The sequence below is a fragment of the Mixophyes fleayi genome, chromosome 1 (genome assembly GCF_038048845.1).
Source record: "Mixophyes fleayi isolate aMixFle1 chromosome 1, aMixFle1.hap1, whole genome shotgun sequence".
Taxonomy (NCBI): domain Eukaryota; kingdom Metazoa; phylum Chordata; class Amphibia; order Anura; family Limnodynastidae; genus Mixophyes; species Mixophyes fleayi.
The window spans coordinates 288,698,132-288,713,035 of record NC_134402.1 but is presented as its reverse complement, the minus strand read 5'-3'; the positions used below and the strand labels follow the sequence as shown (position 1 = coordinate 288,713,035).

The window sequence follows — 14,904 nt, the reverse complement described above, 5'->3', positions numbered from 1 at the left end:
AGGAGAGTGTAGGTATCACAATACTAAGGTTTACAAATAATGAGAAAATAACACTTTTTCATAGAATTCTATCCCATATTAAACTGCAACCACACATACATTCACAGCCTGATCTTTACACTAATATGTGTGAATTGTATTGTGTCCTCATATAAAGCATATTAAGTGGTTCTTTGTATAGGACGACAGGACTAATTAATAAGAGTAGATTATGGGTAATGCAAAAAAGTTCTGGTGGTTATTGTGTAAAGAAATCTAGTAACACTACATATAAGTTAGATATTTCATTGCTTTATTATTCAAATCATTACTACCAATGTCTATCACATACTACTATTTCAGTCATTTAATTCAGAAAAATAAAAGGAGTTTGATTTAATTATGTAGAAAAATAAAGACTATGCATCATACAACCATTGCATAGGTACTTTACACCAGATGCCCTGAGGATATCAATCTGCATGATCATCTGTCACATGAACCTTCGTCGAAAGAGAAAAAACAAATTGGCTTGTTAAATTATTGGAATGGTTAAAAAGGAATTTGGTATCAGGAAAAAATAAATATAAATGCTGAATGACATTTTAAATACAATTTAAGCTAGGAAAAAAAATAATAGATCTTAATTTTAAGTTTTAATAGCTTTCTCACTTCTACCAATGCCTATAAATAAATTATTAAATTACAGACTATATAAAACATGTTTATCCAACAACCAAACACAATATATTACGTAGCTTGGAAAACACAAATGTGAAAAGGGTGAATGTTTGTCACAAAGTACTTGTTTTACTAACAACCTCTTGAAGAGATCAATTTAAATTCATATTTTCTAAATGTTTTTAATAAAATCGGGTGAAGGCTACAGACACAGTTGACCTGACAGATTGAATATGGTCTCATTGAACACAAGGCAATATTGCTGCTAGTGTGGCCCAAGGCCTGTATACACGGATTCTAAAAAAAATTATATAAAAAAAACCCCAATAATAATAATTTAAAAAACAAAACAAAACATTTTTTCTTCTTTTGATAATGGAAAAAGATACATTGTTTGCAGAAATTTGAGAGGCAATTTACATTTGTTCAAATCCTAATCACCTAATCTGCAAGAGATGCTGAATTTTAATCTCAACTGATCTAACCAAAGTATCTAAACTAAAACAAGTCACAACTATAAATAAACAAAATATGACATTTAAATGCGATAATACAGCTGGGATTTTATTGCACTGCACCTCCTACAGAGTTGAATTGAAAATCATACATAGTTTCCACAACTATAGTTAAACAAGCAGCCCTAACTTGTACCATATTTGTCTGTGATAGATTCTCTCATGATACTTGTGTCTCACAGCAATTAAATACTGTACACTGCTGAATATTTGCAGGTGATGGTTTCAGTAACCACACAGTACAGAGTTCACCCTCACCCATGCCTTTCTGTATACAAGGCCTTGTGTCTCAAATGTTCTTCCAGGCACTGAATGGCAATGGGATCAACATCCATGTCAAATTTGTTTGCAAACAAGTGGTGCTTCCCCAACATAAACTGCAAGTCACCAGCACCAAAAACACAAACTGAGCGGACATGGGCTCCGCTGCACGGTGGATATGGTGCACCGTTTGACACATCTCCTTCCAAATACTGCCACTTCACAAACCTGGCTATCGAGTTCATATCAGAAACATCATATTTACTATTGGCTGGGACTGAGCCCGGCACTTTTGGTATTCTATGTAATGTGGCCCATAAAAATTCATCTGGACTAAAAGTGTCTTTGGACCATTCCAGAAATGTTCTAATTTTGTCATTTGTCAAGACGTAGTTGACAAGTGCTCTGCTGAGAACAAAATAAGCACTGCCAGAAAACACTGGGATCTGAAAGGGTGGTGGCATTTTGTCTATATCCGTTTTCTGAATACCGCTACCCGATATTTCATAGTGTTTCCGCCACCTGGTTTCTTTGTGTGCCGGCATCTTTTCTGTCTCTAGGCTGTTCTCACCCTTCAATGCTTTTAACATTTGTACCATTTCTCTGTTGGTTTTTATTGGAAAGTCCATGCCACAAAGGTTTATTAAGTATTTCCAGCGGGCATTGGCATGGTTGAGATCTTTCATGCAATTGAGGTCAGCCTGCACGCGTGTCCACGATGCATACACTACATTTTCCAATTGGGAGGCTATAAAAACATTTTCAAAACAAGATGCAATTGCCTTCACTGCAGACAGAAACGATTCCGATGACTTTTTGTCAACATGGATGCAATAGTAATTTTGAGGCATATATATAGAGCGCAAAAGTCTTTCCAGCATGTCAATTTTATGATGAATCACTATTGAATAAGCTATAGGGAAGTCACTCTCCTCTTTGCTGAGTGGATATAAAATATATTTGCGGTCTTTGGTGAAAGAGTAACAGTCTTTTGTCATGTTCATGTAGTCCTTTTCAGTCAGCCGACTTAGTTGGCTCTTGTAATTGACGGTGATCAAATTTAATTTGGCATTCTGGATTTCCTCAACGTCTCCTCTAATGATCTTAGTGCAGTTCACATGAACATTGGGATTCTCTCCTATAAGCTCCAAGTTTCTGCTGCTATAAAATAGCGTTTTGTTGTGATTCTTAACCAATGTAAGCGTCACCGCAGTGAGAGCCATAAAGAGCAGCAAGTTTACTCGATTCACTCTACAATGACGGAGTTTTCTGCTCAGCATTTCAGAAAAGAATCGAGTACTGCAAACACAAAAAAAAATAAAAAATCACCAACAAGTAGAAAATGTCCTTTTTATTGCCAAAGAGTCATCAGATGTAGTCATGTAATTCGTGGCAATGTACACCATAAAAGACCTAAAACAGAAAATGAGAACAGTAGAAAATATTAATTTTTGACAAACAAAAAAACAAACAACCAGACCCACCTAAAGAATAAAATTTACTGTAAACTCAAAACCCATTTTATTTTTTTTAATGGGAGGGGTGTTAAGTAATAATTACAAATGAAATACATAATGTTTATAAGTTCAACAGACAGAACTACTACAATAAAGACAGAACCACCTCACGTTCATGATTAAGTCATAAATGAGATTAAACTTGTATAAAAAGGAAAAGTATTGTTTAATGAAAGCAGTACTAAAGTGGTAGGAGGTGGTACTGCGACATGGTTCTTCTGCCCAGTGCAAATCTTGAGCTTTTATCCTTCCAATTCTACGCACACTTAAAAAATAGATATACAAGGACCCTATTTACAGGCAGCCATCCCCTATTCACACCCCACAATTTTACCCAGGGAACATTAGTAGTTTTTCAGTCTCTCCAAGAAGTCAAGTTGCCCATACCATGTAAGTTATGATTCAGTCAATTTGATCAATCATTGTACGATCTGGGGTTTTAACGCACAATGTCAAAAGACAATTGAACAGGATATGGAGGAAAATTGGGTTGAATGATGACTTAATTCTTTACATGGGTTCTTGGACAAATAGATCACAGCAATTTGCCTATCCATGACCAAATTGCCCCCTAATCTCTTTGAAAGGTGAGCATATGTTAAGGGCAAGAGTTACATGGTGTAGCACATATACAAATGCAAGATATAAAGACCTAAGAATAGAAATAAAACCTTTAGTCTAAATAAAGTCACACATTAATTTGTATTATACAGCCTGTACATACAGGTTCATCAATGTATGTATAGTACCAAGACAGCAACACCGCCATAGCTCTTATCATCATCATCATCATCATCACCATTTATTTATATAGCGCCACTAATTCCGCATCGCTGTACAGAGAATTCATTCACATCAGTCCCTGCCCCATTGGGGCGTACAGTCTAAAATCCCCTAACATACACACACAGAGACACACACAGACTAGGGTCAATTTGTTAGCTGCCAAATAACCTACCAGTATGTTTTTGGAGTGTGTGAGGAAACCGGAGCACCCGGAGGAAACCCACGCAAACACGGGGAGAACATACAAAACTCCTCACAGATAAGGCCATGGTCGGGAATTGAACTCATGACCCCAGTGCTGCAAGGCAGAAGTGCTAACCACTATGCCACCATGCTGCCCCGTATCTTGTTTCAATTTATTTTACACTTGTCACTGCAGTCTCCATAGACCCCTATGAGAACTGCAATTTGACACCATTTAACAAGCGTTGGAAAAAAAAAACAAGGAAATACAAAACCTTTACTTTTCACCAGCCTTTAAAAAGCTAAGCTAATGCCATCTTTAGACGGTGTTCGTGTTTTATGTGGTTCATGGGTGTCCATTGCTGCTGGAGAAGCCATGGTGAATTCATTGCCAGGTCCCATCATGACCGTAGCAGCATTTGCACAATACCCACACAGGGGTCAGTTCCTCCTTTCGCCAGCAGCAGTAAGCTGCTGGTGGAGGTTTCTTGCTTTCTTAGGAGAGGGGTTTCACTGATTGGCATGGTGAAAATACAAGTGGGCAATACATTTTGTATCTCTGTTGTATGCAGCGATACAAAATGATACTTACTGATTCCTACTAACCACCAGCATTAAATAGACCTCTGTGTGGTATAGTGCAGTAGAGTTTGTGTGAAAATTAAAAATTGTTTTGTGTGGAGTTTCGTAAGTTCTGAATTATAACAGAATCAGGGCAGGCACAGACGCCTTGAGTGCTTTTAGGCGCCTCTGTCTACTTCGAGCACTCTAAGGCACTTCTGTCCATCCTGCTTCTCATCTTGTGTGGAGCGAAGGCAAGCGGCATATACTTCTCCGATTCTCCAGTGATGCTGGACTGTGACATCATAGCCCAGGACCATACTCCCAGCACACATCACTGATGTGGATGAGCAGCAGCCAACAGCTTCACAGGTAAGAAGCTGCCAACTGCTGCACCTCCATATCAGCATCCAGTGCTTAGTGTGGGGGTGCTGCAGGGAAAATAAAACACTTAATATCTGACATTATGTCACTACTTCAGTGTTTTGGATTCCCCCCTAAGTAGAGGTGGAACTAGCGAGCTGTGTGCAGGGAGGCGGAAAGGAGGGAACCGGGGCCCCTGACCTTCTGCATCTGCCATGCAGTGGGCCCCATTACCTTAATGGACCCCGGTGCACTGCAGCTGCCACACCAATGTTAGTTCCGCCACCTCCCCTAAGCCTTGACACCTTAGGTTCGCCTAGTGGTGGCACATACCTGCACAGAATATAACTTATAGTTTGGTGCCTAATTTACTATTTCATTCTTGATTTACCAGACACAATGCTAAGGTCAAAAAGCTAGTTAGTAAATGGTTCAATAAAATAATTACATGGAGATTGCAAGGGTAAATTTGTAGGATTATTGATTTAATATCTATCATGTCCGTCCGAAGCTTTAGAAAATAATATATTATAGCCTTAAAAGAAATTAGCAGATATTTTACTCAGAATGAGAAGAGAAAAAGATTGAAGCCTTCGGAAATGTTACAACAAGGTGTTCTCAGAGAACATGAACAACCCAAGGATGCGCAGCTGAACGTTCTATGTAAAGTAACAACAAGACTGGTGGCAGAATGCCTGAGAAGATAAAAGCATAAATAAGAAAAAATTGTTTCACGTTGCATAATGCATAATTAGCTTGTTGTTTTCATGCTGTTTCATAATCTACTGTCTTATAATTGGTTGTTAAGATTCTATACCTCTAATATTCTACTGTATAAATAAAGATCCTGAAGTAAGCTCTGGTTGGAACAGAATCAAGGATACTCAGCATTATATCATACAGGTGTTGGGTGTTTTTCTGTTCACCAGTCAACTGAAAATCAAGGAAGATCTGACTGACATTGAAGGCGATTGATAGAAGTATCAGTGAACCCCGATACCCCAACAAGATAAAAACTGGACAAAAAAAAAGAGCAGTAAATATATTTTACTCACAAAATAAGTCTTCTATGTACAATATTTGTACTATATAAATATTTCTATATATTATAGTTATATACAGGCATAAATATGGTATATATACTATATATTATGTTTGCCTGTTTATTTGCATGCAAGTATTATTAGTTAGATACACAACCTGCACTGAGAGTCACACATACACAGAATAAACAAAGTTGCCTGAATACATAGGAACAACACTATTTTATAAATTTTCAGAAGATATAGAAATTTACATTTTATGACCCCGATATAAATATAAAAATACAGATTTCTTTGCGCATTAGCAAAGTAGATTACATGGTAAACCTCTAGCGGACAGTTTACCTTGTTTCTTTGGAAAATTTCTGCATAGTTATAATCATACTTGCCAACTCTCCCGGAATGTCTGGGAGACTCCTGGTATTAGAGCCGCAATGATGAGATTCTCAGGGATTCACTGCATTTTGTCCCCGCTGTAAAATGAAGTGTTTGTCTCATTACGCTCTCTCTCCCTCCTTCCTCTGCGTGGGCTTCAGCGTCTGACAAGTAAGGGGCATGTGAGATGTGGCTGATGGCATTTGGGAATATCTGTTGGAAAGTGTGGAGGTTTGATTGGCATGTATGGGGCATGTAGGGAGGCTGAATGGCATGCATGGGGAATGTGGGTAGATCTCATGGCATGTGGAGCATATGGTGTATGTAAAGGGCACGTGGTGAGGTCTGGTGGAAATGTGAAGAGGTCTGAGGGGCATGTTGGCTATTTATAACTTTTTTTATTCCCACTTCAACAGTTCCTTCCACAGCGATTGTGGATACAGAAGCACTGTAAGCTACTGTGGAGAGACTGCAAGTACCCTACGAACCCTACTCTGCTGGACACAGGAGCAAGATAAGAGCTGAGTTGATTATTATTCTGAACATTTTGGCAATGTTGGATATCTTCTTTTTTACTTAGCAAGATATTAGTAAATTATGTTTTATTTTCAATGTATGTGCATGTTTAGACTGTGTATATGTACACATATATAAAAGGTAAAGTTGGCTTTTTGCCATATCTATGGATATTTTTTGGCTCTTAGGCTCCGACTGGTTGGCCACCCCTGTCCTAGATTAACTTTAAATTTCAGTGTAAAAATAAAGCTATCAAGGATTTGTGTGCAACATAAAAAAACAGCAAGTATTTAACTTATGGGCAAAATAATAAGCTAATTTGCATCCCTTGTATTGTAACATGGTTTTGTCCATGGTTTTTTGCCATTACTTAATGAATCATGCCCATGGTGTGTAACATAAGGATAACACTAACTAGGAGAGTCTTCATGAAGGCACATTAAACTGGCTTCACGCTGAGATATCAAGCAATTGGCTCAATATCCTAATGTCTATATCCCCAAAACAGGTCAGATCACACTAGACTGAATTATAAAGAATATTTGAAAATGCAGTTGGATGTGTACATCCACCAAAGGGCTGGATCTCATCCAATTTTTGACTCCATTTGTAACCAAATTGGACAGATCATGCCAGTTGGCTCACAAGTCAAGCAGCAGCATATATCCATGTGTCGTCAGCATTACACACATGCACTCATGGACAGACACAGTTTATATTTAGACTGGGCTGGGGGGCAGGGAAGCATCTGCCCCCGGGTCGATGCTATAGTGAACCTTGGGCTAGCTGCATTTTTTTTCTGTTAAAATTAGAGATGTTCACTGACCCCCGTGTTTTGGTTTTGCATCTGGATCTGGATTAAGTTTGTGTTTTGGTTTTGGCAAATCCGCCCTCACGTGTTTTGGTTTTGGTTACATTTATTAACTTTAATAACACTAATTTCCAGTCAATTTTGACCACCTCACAGGTCACAATATTATTTTCATCCACGTTCAGACAAAGACTGCAGAGAGCTGACTGGATGCTAAGTCACAGAGCAACGACACAAACACACGGCAGTTCATAGAACATCTAGGAAACATTGCCATACAGCAGTGGCAGAAAAAAAAAAGAAAAGTGGTGCAGGATGGAATGGTCCTTGGGGTTCCTTCTACCCCCTCATGCAAGATATTGAAAAGGACATGTACAGTTTAACAAAGCAAGCACTCCAGCAACAAGCAGTGCCACATGGAGGTTGAAGTGCTTGGTAGCTTGTTTTGTGGGGGCCCAAACAAACCAATAGCTAAGCTGCCTTAAAGCCCAACAGTGCTGTCAATGAACTCTCCATTATTAAACCATGTCTGCTCGTGCTGCATCTTTTATCTCTTTCTCCTCTCTGGATACCTCCCTCTCATCCCTGAAGAACTGCCAAACTTATGTAGACGCAGGAATGGATATTACAACTGGAGTGTCATTAGATTTGCTTCAGACAAACTGTGACACGGAAAATGTGGGCAGCATGGAATCTGTCTTGTTGGAATACGCTGCATTGAACAGAGATTTATACCATTATATAGATGCAGTTGAGGAGTCCTTACTTACATTAAAACGTGACCCACCGGATGAGATCCCGGATTTAGGAGAGCTTGTATATGAGAGATACACTGCACTTCAGAAGAATAATACAGAGGAGGACCTGAGGCAGGATGATAAATATGTCCAGTTTAAAGAACAGCTAAGAGACCTGAGAAAACAAATGGGTGTGTCACCAGCACCTGCAGACAATGATTTGGAAGATGAAGACGAGGAGATCGCTGTCTCCCAGAGCACTCCTATAACAGTTGGGGATGTTGAACACAGTGAAAAACAAAGTATGTGGTCACACGTACAAGAGAGAAGCAATTGAAAGGATGATTGAAAACAAACTTCAGCACTTATAGCACAGGTAGGTAACATTGGCACACAACGATAGCTGAAAGGAAAAGTGGTGCAAGATGGAATTTTCCTTGGGATAAAAAGGGTATAAGCTTTTTTTTTTACATTTTTGTTTCAGTGACTTAAAACCACTATGCAATTGAATATAGGCTTTAGCACATGACGTTGATTTATTATCACTATGACAGACTAGAGAGTGACAAGAACACTGGTACCCCTGTTTCTGTGTGACCATCGTCCCTGACACTGGAGAGTGGCAAGGACAGTGCCACCCCTCCTGTTTCTATATGAACTATGGCACAGGAGAATGTCACTGGAGACTTAAGAACACTGCCACTACTCCTCTTTCTGTTCTAGCTTGATGCTGCCCAACTCCACTGGAGACTGCCAACAACCCTGCTACCCCTTCTGTGTCTCTCTGTATAATTGCGCCAGATCTCCATGGAGGGCGTTATTTATAAAATCCAAAACGCACGAGATCTGAGGATACGACAATGACGTTTGCCTCGTTTTCAGTTCCGAGGGTGCGCGAAAGTACCGAGCTGGCTCGGCTTGGTACTTGGAACAACTATGTTCGGGTGGGCTCGGTTTTCCAAAACCGAGCCTGACCATTTCTAGTTAAAATGTTCCCAATAGGCTGCTGAGTCTCACTCCCCCCTGCAGAGTCTCACTCTCCCTGAAATCAGGCAACAATCGTTCTTTTTTTGCATACACACAAGCCAATAATATGGTGATAAGTTTCTGTAAAAAAACAAAACCCTATATGACCATTAAAGACTAGTAAAAAGGTGGTAGTAAAAAAGTGGGGCTCATGGGGGTTTGGGGAGGTCTGCTCAATTCTCTTTACAATGATAGCTATGGCTCGGTTTATGTGACAGCTGGCTTGGAGTAAAGACAGAGGCTGAGTGCTGTGGGTCATGGGATCTGTACGAAAGCTACCATTATAAAAGAGGATCTTCTGGAACAGGTAAGAAGCACAAACTGCATGTTCAGGCATTAGACGTTGCTGATCATATAAATATTACTTATCAAATATGTCCATAGATATGTATTAGAGAGTTCTTCTGCACATTAAACCCTTCCTGACTTCAATCAGAAAAGGGGTTTGAGTGGGCTCTCTCCTAATTTCAGACTCATTTTCTCTTCTGTATCGTGACCACTGTTTACCTGTGTTCTGCTTCCTTCTCTGTAGTGTCGGAGGTTTCTTTTTATATGAAAGTTTATGGTCACTTTGTGATGTTACTGCTGTGGTAAAAATGTTATGTGTGTTTTATAGTACTAGAACACACATCCTGAAGGTGCATTTGACAGGAGCCTCACATTATCAACATGGGCTACATTGCCCCTGCCACTCGCAGTTATCTGGCCACAAGGTCAGCACACATCTCCTGAAATACTATGTGCTGCTCTACACACTGACCAATTTGTTAGCAGCCGACTAAACTACCAGTATATTTTTGGCGTGTGGGAGGAAACCCAAGCAAACACGGGGAGAACATACAAACTCCACATAAATAAGGCCATGCTTGGGAATTGAGCTCATGACCCCAGTGCTGGGAGGCAGAAGTGTTAACCACTAAGCCACCGTGCTGCCCCTGTCATAGTTCCTTAGTTAGAAAATAAGAATTTTGTATTATAGTTGTTGCTTTCTTAGAATGTTTCTCCCAAAATATGCAGAAGGGCTGTTTTGTACAAATAACTTCTGTTGTCCATAAAGAACTTTTGTCTGCCGCAAGTAAAACCTCCATACATAACAAAGTGGACAAAAGAAAATATGCAAGTTTTTTTAAACTACAAATATCTCAATGGAAATAGAAAATGCCTATTCGAACATGACTAAGCACAGCATACTAATCACAAGCACACATTGATATAATGATTAGACGTAAAATAAAACATGAAAATGTCTAGAAAGGTTAAATGTTTATGTGGGACGTGTTCCCAATTGAGAACAGCTGTATGAAAGTCCACCATTGTTCATGTGGACTAACACAAGGCTTGCCAGTAGATTTGGGTATGAAAGCAGTACTTTATGTCTGCAAGGAAAGTTTTTCTACTCTGCTTAAATATGTGCTTTTTACAAAGTGCAACGGTACCAAGCTATTAATATTTATCCAGATGTAAAAAAGTTTCTTAGAAAGGGTTTGTATTTGAAAGATTTTTTTCTTCTTACTAATAAATTTAAGGATTACTCAAAAGAAAATGCAAACATTTTATCAAGGAAAACTATGTGTAAAATACAACTTGTTTGTATGAGAAAGAGCCATTTGTGAAATACACATGAACTGTTGTCAGTTCAATAGATGGTATGAATTATTAATACTACTGGAGTGTGTGCATTTAAAAACAAATAAAAAAGTTTTCTTTTGCACTTCTCACTTTGTTGTCACATTTGTGGGGATGCTGCTCACTTTCTCTAAGTTCAGCCTTTGAAGCGTAAATGGCACATTTAAAAAGGTAACACCATGCACATTGTCATTTTAAACAAAGTCCCTGATACACTTGAATAGAGCCTTGCACATAATCTGAATTTGTTCATCTACCAGCAAAGACAGCAGTACAATGTAAGTTCAGTTCCATCCTACATCATAAAATGGCATTCTCAACTCCTGGAATTTAGGGCATGCAAAACCTTCTCAAGCATGTACAGATAAGAGACGGCTGTTTTTATAATATTAAAAGAGGTTTTTGACTGGTTAAGCACTACAAGTGGTTTTGGTCACATTCAAGTTCTGCACACTTGTAAAATAGAAAGCTGTACTTGTTAAAAAGGGCAGCACAGTGGCTAAGTAGTTAGTTAGCACTTCTGCCTCACAGCACTGGGGTCATGAGTTCAATTCCCAACCATGGCCTTATCTGTGTGGAGTTTGTATGTTCTCCCCGTGTTTGCGTGGGTTTCCTCTGGGTGCTCCGGTTTCCCCCCACACTCCAAAAACATACTAGTAGGTTAACTGGCTGCTATTAAAAAATGACCTTAGTCTCTCTTGGTCTCTGTGTGTGTATGTTAGGGAATTTAGACTGTAAACTCCAATGAGGCAGGGACTGGTGTGAGCGAGTTCTCTGTACAGCGCTGCAATCAGCATTTCCTGGTAAGGTTCATATTGCACAAGACAATTCCACAAGACAGACAGTTTTTATAGAATAGGTGTGTGATGGCTACAGAGAAATAGATTTTACCGGTGGAAAAAGACATCGTAATGTGTTTATGCACTACAAACTTAACACATTAATTAAGGCCAAGGAATGAGTTATAAAACCATGCTTTAGATGCAAGCATAATGAGCTATTCCTACAGTGATTCTACTTAGATAAATCATAGCAAGTTGTTAAATGAAGGCAAGATCTTCCAAAGCAGCAAGAGACAATGTATACCTTAATATTTAATATGGGGCTTTCACCATAAAATATATTTACCGTTTGTTGCAGTACTAATGTAATAATTATGCAAATTGTGATGGTGTCTAGTGTGTAATAATACTGGCCACATCCCATGCAAACTACTTAACCTGACACCAGCTTAAAAGCCACCTAGTATAGAGTCAGTCAGTTAGGGGACTCTATCACTCTACCAGCAGCTTCCAGGATCAGTTGGTTACCATATAAAGATGGTGACCATCAGCTGACCAGAAATTCCATTTTGTCATAACTTAGATGACCTTTCATCTGCCCGCATATGCTCAATTAAGTCAAAATGTAACGTAGCGTTCACATCTTAAAAAGGATATTGATAAAATGGGTAAGATGAAGATGAGAAAAGGTAAGATGATGAATCAGGATATTATGCACAAAGCTCATCATGAAAGGCTAAAGGAGAATATGGATATGCATGAAAACACTAGGCTTTTAAAAACCAGAACGGTAGGCATAGAATACTATCAGCTGTATGAACAGCTTACCAACTTCCCTATTAGTAATGCAAAAAAAAAAAAACACAAAACAATTTTGCAAGCAGTGCTTCTCAGCAACGCCCTGTAAGTAGCAGGAGAAGGATTATTTTGATACAGAAGGATGAAATATTTCTTATTGTTCAGCGGCTGTTGAATATGTTAAAGATACAAGCAGAAAAGTTGATTTGTGTACATCTTTCCAACGATTCTGATGTCACAGAGAAAGCGCGGTACATTCATGCAGACGATTAGTATACTAAATCATAGATAAAAATATATATTTACACCAGCTTCACCAGCCCTGAATTAATCAGCTGTTTGGCTGTAATAATTAAGGAATTGCTCTCCAGATATCAAGATATAAAGATATCATTAAAGCAGTTAATTACCTTAACAGGTCGATAATAACAACAAAAGCAGTAACTATCACAAGCCATTGTGATGTTTTCAGACACTAAGTATAGACTTAGCCTTAGCTGTTAGATGCCATAGAGGAATATATAATACTACAAACTGCAATCAATTGGATGATGATTTTGGATGTTATTCCTCTGACCGTTTGTTCTCTAAATGCTTTAGGACATCTTAATAAAAAGATATCACTTGCTAAAACAGGGAATCCTGATGTGACGGGCTGTTTACAAAATGTATATCTTCAGAATGAACTGCTACAGGAAATTAAGGGAAATAATTACCTTGCTCCTTGATCAGTCTCCTGTAAAAAAACAACCTAACCTTTGTGCACCAGAACAATGTGTGTTATTTCAGGTATTTGATAAGGACAATCTGTTAAATCTCTCCTCTGCTCCACACTGCCAGACATAGGTTCCTCTTTTAGGGCATAAACGTGCAATTCTAGGCAACTTGCAAAACTGCATGGAAATTATACTTGCTTACGCTCCTGGAAAGTCCAGGAGACTCTTAAATTTCCAGGAGTCCTCCTGGATGAGTAAGCAACCCTTAAGCACATAACCAAAGAATGGTATAAGTATATGAACAAAAAGGCACTCCGGTTCACTGATAGTCAGAGGAATGTTGGATAGAGATTCATGTGTACATATACCTAAAAACTGACTATATAAATTCCTATTATTGGCAATTCCCCATTTTTTAAGACCTTTAGGAGTACTGACCAATAGGAATTTAATATATAGATAAAGTAAAGTATTCAATTATAAAGTTATATTGTTCATCATATCAAATATATTAGGAATATAATCTGAATATATGTGACTCACAAAGTTCACATATCCCGATTAATTTTTAGATATGTGATAGATATTTATAAATATATATCACTCAGGGCATTACACCAAAAATATATAGGATTGATGTCAGGAGGCAAAATGGTATTTACCCCACTTGGGACCATTATATGTACCATTTGGTTCCAGTACCAATACTTGTAATATGGGATTTTTTATGATCACAATCTTATAACCAGAATAATCTGAGATCTATATACATCTATATCTCTCTGTTCTGGCAGTTCATGGATTTTATATAATCACAACCTTTTAACCAGGATAGTCTAAATTGCGCATATATATATATATATATATATATATATATATATATATATATATATATATATATATATCTCTTTCTCGCTCTTTTCTGGCAGCTCATGGTAAGTAATCATAACCATATAGCTGAAATAGTATGCATAGCGCTGATCCATATAAATTTATTCCGACATTACATAGTCAATGATCAAAGCACATGCATATCCCCTATACAATTACTATCAAATCGCCCTGTTTGTTGTTAGAAATAAGCTTAATTATTCTCACATATCGGTACCTAAATCAGCGGCATTGCAGCCACTATCGGTCTAAGCAACCCTCCCAGATCCATAATGGCCATGTCTCCGCTGTACGATGACACAATCACTTCATTGTGCAGTGGTTGCTGGGGCAGTATTTATGCAATGTACATCAACAGGCTACTACAGGGTGCTTTAGACAACTATGCAACTGAAGGGTCATTAAATAATGGCTTTCCATATGAGGTTTTCAATGTATGACATGACATGTTAGTAAGTCAGTGATCAGGGTTAGCAATTAGGGCATTGTAGCAAAACCCCAACAATATACTTAATATCCCTAAGTTACCCTATTACCAGCCTCTACATAGCTAACACAAGACAACAACCCTCTGACCAACATAGTGTTGATATGTGTCACTGAACATACAGCCCACTAAATACTTTCTAGCTGGACAAAAACAAAATATGATGCAACACGTGCCCTTGGGTATCAAACCACTTTCCCATAGATTGTAAGCTTGCATGCAAGGCCCTCTTACCTCTCTGTATGTATTA

The 14,904-nt window shown here is 38.4% G+C and overlaps 1 protein-coding gene across 3 annotated transcripts in view; it reads right to left on the bottom strand.

Moving 5' to 3' along the window:
- Positions 1-269: 269 nt before the first annotated feature.
- Positions 270-14,904, bottom strand: part of GCNT1 (glucosaminyl (N-acetyl) transferase 1) — a 28,481-nt gene continuing 13,846 nt past the window's right edge. For all 3 annotated transcript variants that reach the window (XM_075211004.1, XM_075211003.1, XM_075211005.1), the window contains one exon: positions 270-2,849. In XM_075211004.1, the coding sequence (XP_075067105.1) occupies positions 1,430-2,716 (1,287 nt within the window). In that variant the 5' untranslated portion in view covers positions 2,717-2,849 and the 3' untranslated portion in view covers positions 270-1,429. The remainder of the gene's footprint in view (positions 2,850-14,904) is intronic.